This window comes from Pollachius pollachius (assembly GCF_949987615.1).
Source record: "Pollachius pollachius genome assembly, chromosome: 2".
In the NCBI taxonomy this organism is placed as follows: Eukaryota; Metazoa; Chordata; class Actinopteri; order Gadiformes; family Gadidae; genus Pollachius; species Pollachius pollachius.
In genome coordinates, this window is record NC_136935.1 from 47,367,598 (window position 1) to 47,375,982 (window position 8,385).

Sequence of the window (8,385 nt, forward strand, 5' to 3'; positions counted from 1 at the left end):
TCTCGGGTGCTCCCACACGCATACAAACTTTGAAAAAAGTCTGAACATGATTTTTTGAGTGAGATATGCATTTCTGAAAGTACCCCGCCTACAGTTACCAAACGAGCGAGTAAGTTTCGGCGCCCCTCCTACGTAGGAAGGGGGCACAGTTGAATATTAGCTCCCACTTCCCTACTCCCCTCCAATCAGAGCATAGCTATGATTTTGTGGACCAGCGGACGAGCAGCTCCGGCGTGGGGGAACTCGGCAACCGGTTGCAACAACTGGTCTTAACTACGCCTGGTCGTAACTGCTAAGTAGGTCTTAGTTACGACCTGTCGTTAGAATGGAACTAACGTCGGTTGCACCAACGGGACTTACGCCTGGTCTTAGCTACGCCCGGTCTTAGCCATGTGCGGCCGTGTGAATGTTCCATGGAATGCGCATATCACCGCGTTGCTAGGATACCTCGTGCCAACAGCTATTTACTATTTTACTTGACATGCTGTTGAACACGAAATAAATAATTGATTCTTTCATTCATTGTCATTCATCAATTGTGTTAATGCCTAACAATAAAACACTGCAAACAAATGTAATTAAAATATGTATTTGTAATGTCTGGTTTACAACGAGCAGGCATTTAGACGGGAATGGTTCTTTTTGACAGAAGCAATGCATTGAACATCATCAAATGACAAGGAGCTAATTGAGTTGTTTTGAGACTGTAGGAGAGATCGGTTTAATGTCTTGGCCTATATAAAACATATAAACATAATGTAACCCATTTGGAATTCGGGTTCTGGTTATTTAAAATAATAAACAATATTATATAAGAGTTTATTATTTTTCATAATGTTTTGTTGACATTTGTGTAATGGTTGCAAACTTTGTTAATGTTATTTGATGTATTTTAAATGTTGTAGATATCCTTTGCTTAATTTAACTGTTATATGGCCATCCAACCAGAAGGGGGCGCAATGAGGTGTTTGCGGGTAAATGTGGAGAAGGCGGGAAAGTGGAGGAAAGGGAAGACGTGCTGGAGGTAGGGGAAAGTGGACGTTGGTGGACGGAGCACCTGCTTGTGATGGAGTACAGTCTTGTTGAGGGCTGATGACATATCAGCAACTTATAAGATTCAAGATTGTGTCTAGTAAATGAAAGTAAAGTTCAACACGAACTTGAAAACTGGAAAGCTCCAGCGGACCGGTTCACATACGACCCGGTCAGTTAATTGAGAGAAGTAGCTGAACAGTGGCCTGCTAACTAACGCAGCTAGCGACGCTACTGCCACGGGGTTTCCGAGGGACCGCCGCACGAGATAGCGGGTGTGACCACGCGGGTTGGCTGACAGGGCTCGGACATAGGAAATCACGTGACAAGCAGTGAGGAGCGCCTGTGTCCTTTCCACGGACTTCCTCAGGACTTCCACGGACTTTCCCAGTACTCTCACGGACTTCCACGGACCTTCAAGGACGGCCATCGCGTTTTACCTGGACGTGTGAGTAGCCGACCGAGTTCTCTTGGTTCGGAGGAGCGAAGAGGACTTCATCAACAGGCCTGGGTTTTCTTTTGTAAAGGATTGTTTTATTTTGTTTTATTTTATGTGCCGGCTTAGTTAGTAATGTTAATTACTTGTAGCCTGTATGGTAATAAGATGTCCGATATGGGATCTGTGACATGCACTTATATTATTCTCAAATAAGTAAACGTTTTAACTACTTACCCTTTTGTTGGCTTACTAAATACGTGTAGTGTGGATATTGTGAGTGTTTAGTGGTTAATATTTAATAAGGGTGCTGGTGTTATATGGTTAGCATAATATAGGAAATCAAAACTAATAATTTCAGATTGATTGAAGAACCTAGGGCCCTGCCCTCTTTATTATAGGGGTAAAAGGGCTACAATAATTCAAACAATATTCAGAACTGATTATAAGTTGAGCACGGACTAATCGGCCAGCGATATCTTCAATTGCTCTATCTGGACGCAGTCTTCCTCGGGCACTGCCGGTGGCTGATGGTGTCTGGGGAGAGGGATTCTCTTGGAGATGTTGTGCAGAACGGTGCACGCAGCTATTTCTGTGCAGACCCGTTCTGGGTGCATCCGCATCTCCCCATGAAGGCAGTGAAACCCTCCAGATAACCCGACAGGCGGTTGATCTGTGAACACTGATCATATCGCCGGCTGTGTTTTGAAATGCCCCGTTCGCATAGAAGCAAAGCGCAATGAGCAATTGCAAGGATGGTGGTAGCGCTGCATTGGATTTGATGTAATTGCTATAGAAGCCTGGAATTTCAACTCTATGCCTGCCCCTGACCAGGCGTAGGATTTACGCCTGGTCTTAGTGAAAAAAAATGCTTACCCCCAGTTGGTGCAACCGGCGTAACGGTTAGGTCGGACTTAGAACGCCAAGTTACGACCAGGCGTAGTTAAGACCAGGCTTACGCCCAGTTGGTGCAACCCAGCCCAGGAGTCCGCAAACGGCAACAATCCCTTCTCCTCCATGCTGTGGTTCAGTCTGACAGCTCATTGGTCAATTGGCAGCAGCTCATTTGCATTAAAGCTACAGACACCAGAAACAGTGCATTCTGAAGGGACTGAAACAGAGGGGAAAAGCGGTAGGCGAGATTTCTTTTCCTTAAAGCTATTTCCACCAAACAGCTTCAAAACCATGTTTTCTAGAACTCAAATACTATGTTTGGGAAAACACCATAATATGTCTCCTTTAAAACACATGTTCAGATTCATGAATACAATGCATGAGAGTCCAATGAACGCACACACACACTGGCACACAGACACACAAACCCCAATTCTTCCGCCACGGGGTACTAGTGTAGTCACTCTTCCATGGGACTGACTCTTCCCCTAGCCGCGTTCCTCGACTCGGGTCGAGAAACAGCTGCACTGCATGTCTTCCTGGTATAAGATACACACACACGCACACTCCCACACACACATAAACACACCCCCACACACACAACACACAGACACTACCACACCAACTCGAGGTATGAATGACAGGCTTGAGCAGAGGGTTGGGTCATTAGTCACGTCCTTTACACCGAGGGCTCAGTGGTTGCTGGGCTGCTGGTTGTGTACTGCGTGTGTCTCTGGGCCTGTACTGAAAGCCTCAGGCAGAACCCATACCAGAACCGTTGTGCACCATGACTCAAAGTCTACGTCCTGTTGATAGGTTCTGTGCTATGAGGGGTTACCAGTAAGATTGACTGAGGATTCTATGGTTTTACCGTAAAGATGACACATTAGAAAGCACCGCTTTTTCATTCTTGGAAAATATTTCTCTACCCGCCAAATCGGTACTTCACTAGATATATAACATATATATATGTGTGTATATATATACCAACACAAAGTATGATGTGAAGTCCCAATAGGCACTGGAGTGGGAATTTTGCAACACGTCATTCGTTTCTGTATAAACTGTTAAAGAATAATGGGTCATCTGAACTTAGAACAATGAGGCTAATGTATTTGAGTAATCAACTTACAATAACATTGAACAAACATTGAACAAGCATACAATAATCCGAGGCCTCAGATGGAAATTCGCCCTGCGTCTCTAAGAGCTCCGCAAGGAGAAATCCAATGCATTGGCAAAAGCAAGGACTTCTTATAGAGTGGCAAAGGTCTCAGAAATGATGAGAACAGCTCTATCATGTGTGATGGAACAATCCATCAGGTTCCTTCCTCATGTAAGCTTTGCCTCCTATTCCTTTAACCTTTGTGCCTGGCGTAAACCGGTCACAAGAAAGCTTCCACTTGGTGAGAACACAACATTATCTAATTTGATCATGGACAATTGAATGTGGGGTCTCATCTGTCCTAGACGCAACATCTCTTAAAGAAATTGCCACGACAGATGTCACAAAGGAGGAGACATAGCGGTGCCTTCTCAGTTGGATCCTTTGACCCTTGACCACCCCAAGGGTGTCAGGGAAAAGGCACAATCAACAAATGGCAGTTAGAGAAACGGAATGGGAAAATATAATTTTCCTATAACAGCAATTCACATGTATATATATATATATATATATATAGCTAATGATAAGTGCTCTAAAAGGCCACTGTTTTATTCTTCTTATTATAAGTATAAGTATCATTTTATAAACATCATTCTTTATATTTTAAGTTGAACATGCATTCAGTGCTTCGCAAAAAAGGAAAAAAAAACAGCGTAGTTAGGACACATTCCAACTAGTCAACTATTGTGAAATATATTGATTGCGCTGTGGTTGCTGGGCTCACCCAGTCATAACCACAGAAACATTTCTCCCATAAAGACTCATTCATCAAGAAATACAAATAAACATTTAGTTTGAATGATAAGTCTAACAAAAATTCTTCGGCGTAAGCCCCGTCACGGATCCAGGACAACGTGTGGACTCGGCATATCCTGCCAGGGCTAGCAGGGGCGAAGCCTTCCCCCAAACCGGTAGACCGGGGCAGACCTGGTGGTGGTGCGGTAGAAGGGGGGCGCTTCGAACGAAATACCTATGCAGCAAAGAAAGTGTGTTAGACTTCTCTTTATAAAGCAGGTGTAGGCAGGTGATTGGTGATTGGCAAATGTGAGTTTGAGTCCTCCTGGTAGAACTTCCGCTAAAGCTTACATAGCAGGCCCTGGGTCTGACCCCTGGCGGGAGGGGACCTTTTTGTGTGGAGTTTGTATGTATTCCCCCCGTGTCCCTGTGGGTTTCCTCTGTGTGTTCAGGTTTCCTCGCAAACCATAAAGACCCTAGAGACATGTTGGGTTTATACTCCTGCGTGTGCAGTAAAAATGGCTGCACCATAAAGCCCAAAGAGACATACACGTTGGGTTAATACTCCTGCTTTTCACAGCCTGCACCATAAATACCATAGAGACATACATGTTGGGTTCATACTCCAGCCTGTGCACTCGACCGAGGCGCAAGCAGTATAAAAGGCTGCCTACTGACCCTAGTAATGCAGCAAGTGATGGGTCAATTGCAGAGAACTTTTTGTGCATTTTCTTGTGTACTTGTAATGATAATCACAAAGATTATTCTTCTATAAGCGCTAAAAACATCAAGGCTCACCCTAATCAAGCCTTTCTTTATGCTTGAAAATAATTATTGTTTCCGGTGGAACGGTATAGCTGATAACAAATCTGTTACAAAAACGTACTCATGTAGAAAGTGTATTAATTAAGTGAGACAAAGTCTTCCAATAACCAGGAACTCATGTGCCTGTGTCCTGCTTTCGTTTTCCAAATAAACCCCTCCTCTCTCCCCTCTCAGAGCAGGGCGCATGCCAGGATATCACTGGTGGAGAATGGAAATTTCACAATAGCTCTTCTGGGAAATTCTCAGAATGTGGGAAAACCCACACACTGGTCCCTATAAAAAGGGGAGGCAGTACTCAGATACTTTCACTTGTCTCCTTACAGCGACTTGAACTTCAGACCTGTGGAGCTTTCACTCTTTCAAGGAATTTCCTTCAGTCTTTAACCCACACATTAGCCTGCGCTTGTAAGATGGCTTTCTCACTGAAACAACTCATCCTTCTGCTGGTTGCTGGGGTCGCTGTTTGCATCAAATTTAACAACGGTAAGCTTGAGTTTGACAACTTCTAATGGCTTTGGTTTGTGCTGCCCAGCTGAAACTGTAGAAGGCAAGCTACCATTTTACAGTGTCGTTGGGTTTTCCATGTTGCTACATGGTGTTGCATAGTTAACTTGTTGAGGTTGGCTCAGGGAATACCAAGCAGGGAATGCACATGAAATCTGCATAAGCAAAGTGTGTTTGTTTTTACAATAAGTTTCTTTACGTCTTTACCCCGCAGCCCAATTCATTCCTGGAGGCAGGTGTGTCTGTCACAATACCGTCAGGTGGACTTCGGAAAACATCACCGATTTCCAGATTATCCAAAGTGGACCCAGCTGTGACACCACTCAAGTCATGTGAGTCCGACTCAACAGCCTATTTCTATAGAACTGGAATACCGTCACGTTTATTTTACCTTACCTTGTGTTGGGGTACACTGAATGCATCACATCTTACTCTGAGTGGATTTTGAACCTCTTTTTCCCCTCCCATCCTCAGTGTTACCATCGAGAACTCAAACAACAGCACAGTCAAGCTCTGTCTTGACACACAGGGCTTGCTAGCCAAGGCGTTCATCAAGTGCTGGAACAGGTACGGTATGACACTCACATCCACAAGGACTCAAATCTCTGGCGCTTTCACAATTTGTTATTGGCAAATGAACACACCGTTGTAGTTTGTTTTCTTTAGTTTTGGGAACCACAGAAAAAAAGGCTTTTATTAATAACCAATAATACAGCCAATCTCATTCAGTACACACTGCGTCATGTTTAACTTAGGGGACCTTGTCCTGAGTATTCACTGAGTCGATTTCAACATCTGACTTACTGCAGAAACACACACACACATGTTCCCCATTAGCTACATCCTCTGGGCTAACTCTCCAAATTCTCTTCCTCTCTCTCCCACGCTGCTCGGCAGAATCAAGAAAGACGACAGCAAGAAGGAGACCTGCCTGAACAAGAACAAGGGGAGAAGGGCCCCAGTGAGGGTGACAGATATGCACGCTGAACGGGAGTAGCCACCGGAGTGGACTCCCAGCAGTCACCATGATCACTGAAAGGTCACAACAGTCGATGAACTGTCCCCCTCCCCGACCTGGCAAAGGGGCAGGGGGGGGGTTTATGAACCCAAAAGGATGAGGAGAACAATGAAGAACTGCTGGACAGCATGAAGAACTGAGGAATTATGAGGAGGCCTGGGAGCACTTTTGTACTTGTGTATTCTAATTGTGTGTTTAATATTTAAAAGTATATTTACATGGTTAATATTTAACGGATATATTTATTTAGTTTTGTTGTTTATGCATTCAGTCAAATAAATGTTATTTTGATACAGACTCGATGTTGCCATCCATTTTTGTTTGATCCCCTGTCCTTGAATCAAACAGTGACGGTGTTGTTCGGACAACTCTGTTAAACATTATTGCTTCCGCTGATAAGGTCATCCATGCTTTGCTCAGTGTGTATAATCCCAATCTGCACAGACAACTATAAACAAACACGCTTATAATGGTACTCACTGGTGGAAGGTTATTGTTGTAAGCTTGCCAATGACAATGCATTTGAGGGGGGGGGGAGGGGGTGTTAACAATAATATGGCCCCCCAAAACGCCAGATGTGCATAGCTCTGTCTTAACAGCTGCAGGGAGGATAGGAGCCTCTTAAATCCCTAGGTTGTAAATAATGACGTACAGCTCCCTCTTCCAGACTTCCCGTACTGGGTTTCATCAGAGACTTCAGTGCTCGGAAGGAGTCAAACCTTAAAAAACTCCCAATGGGTTGCAAGATCTTCTTTAAATAGCCGCCTGGACAAAGAAAGTGGTCAGCACAATGAAACTCGCTAATGCATCAGGTCTGCGTGTCTCTTTTTCTGTGCCAGGTCTGGTTTGCGTGTGGGTATTGATCCGGTAGATTATGTAGATACTAACTAGGGCGTTTTGCGGTCCGTCTAAAGGCATGGCACACCGGGTCTTTCCGTCAATTGCATTGAAAAACGCTGAGGTGTAAGCTGGGTATTGATGGACGGCTTCCAGCGGTGGCCCTGCGAGCGCTTTCTCCCGGGTGTTCAGCTTAGCCAAACGTGTCTTGATTTCTGACCGTTTTCTCTGCTTGGGAGATAAACTTTGCCTGAGAATATCAGAAGTATCTGCAGTCACTCGAGGGAAATCAGAGAAGGGGTTCTGGTCTGGGTCGGACTGCGGTGTACAGAGTGTGGGAGAAAATAGATCCTCGATATAGCCTCCACTGAGGCCGGGCTTCAAACTGCTGGCTTCACATGCACACACACACACGTTAACACACATGCAATGCACACACACACACACACTCACACACACAGATATACATGCAGGCGGGGACACACACACACTCACACACTTGCACGCATACACACATGCATGAAAGACATGCATCATCCTGCACACACACACACATACCTCTAAAGACACGTAAGTAAGTAAAAGTAAGACGGCACCACAAACGGTGCAAGAGATATGAAGGATAATCACTTGGACATTTCAAAGGTCAAATTGTTTAGCCTCAGTGGTTCAAAAATGAACACAGGAAGAACAACATACTCCCTTTCTTTTATCTGTCCCCCACATAAGATACACACACACACATACACACACACACACACACACACAAACACACACACACGGAGAGATGGATGTTTGGGGCAAAGTCATTGTGGGAAACAGCAGGGACAAAGCAAACCAAACAAGTTCAACAGCCGATCTGAATCTACCATGTTGCGAAACATCTCAGCATGGATGAATTAAGCGACCTAAGCACGCTTCTTCCCCCAAACCACCCTG

At 44.6% G+C, this 8,385-nt stretch overlaps 1 protein-coding gene across 1 annotated transcript; it reads left to right on the top strand.

Annotated features, from left to right (window-relative positions):
• The first annotated feature begins 5,388 nt into the window (after positions 1–5,388).
• LOC307070480 (platelet factor 4-like) lies at positions 5,389–6,904 on the top strand. The gene is made up of 4 exons (XM_079728966.1): positions 5,389–5,570; positions 5,806–5,923; positions 6,066–6,158; positions 6,489–6,904. Exons 1-4 carry the CDS (start codon positions 5,498–5,500, stop codon positions 6,586–6,588), a joined length of 384 nt encoding a protein of 127 aa, XP_079585092.1. The 5' UTR covers positions 5,389–5,497; the 3' UTR covers positions 6,589–6,904.
• The last annotated feature ends 1,481 nt before the right edge of the window (positions 6,905–8,385 follow it).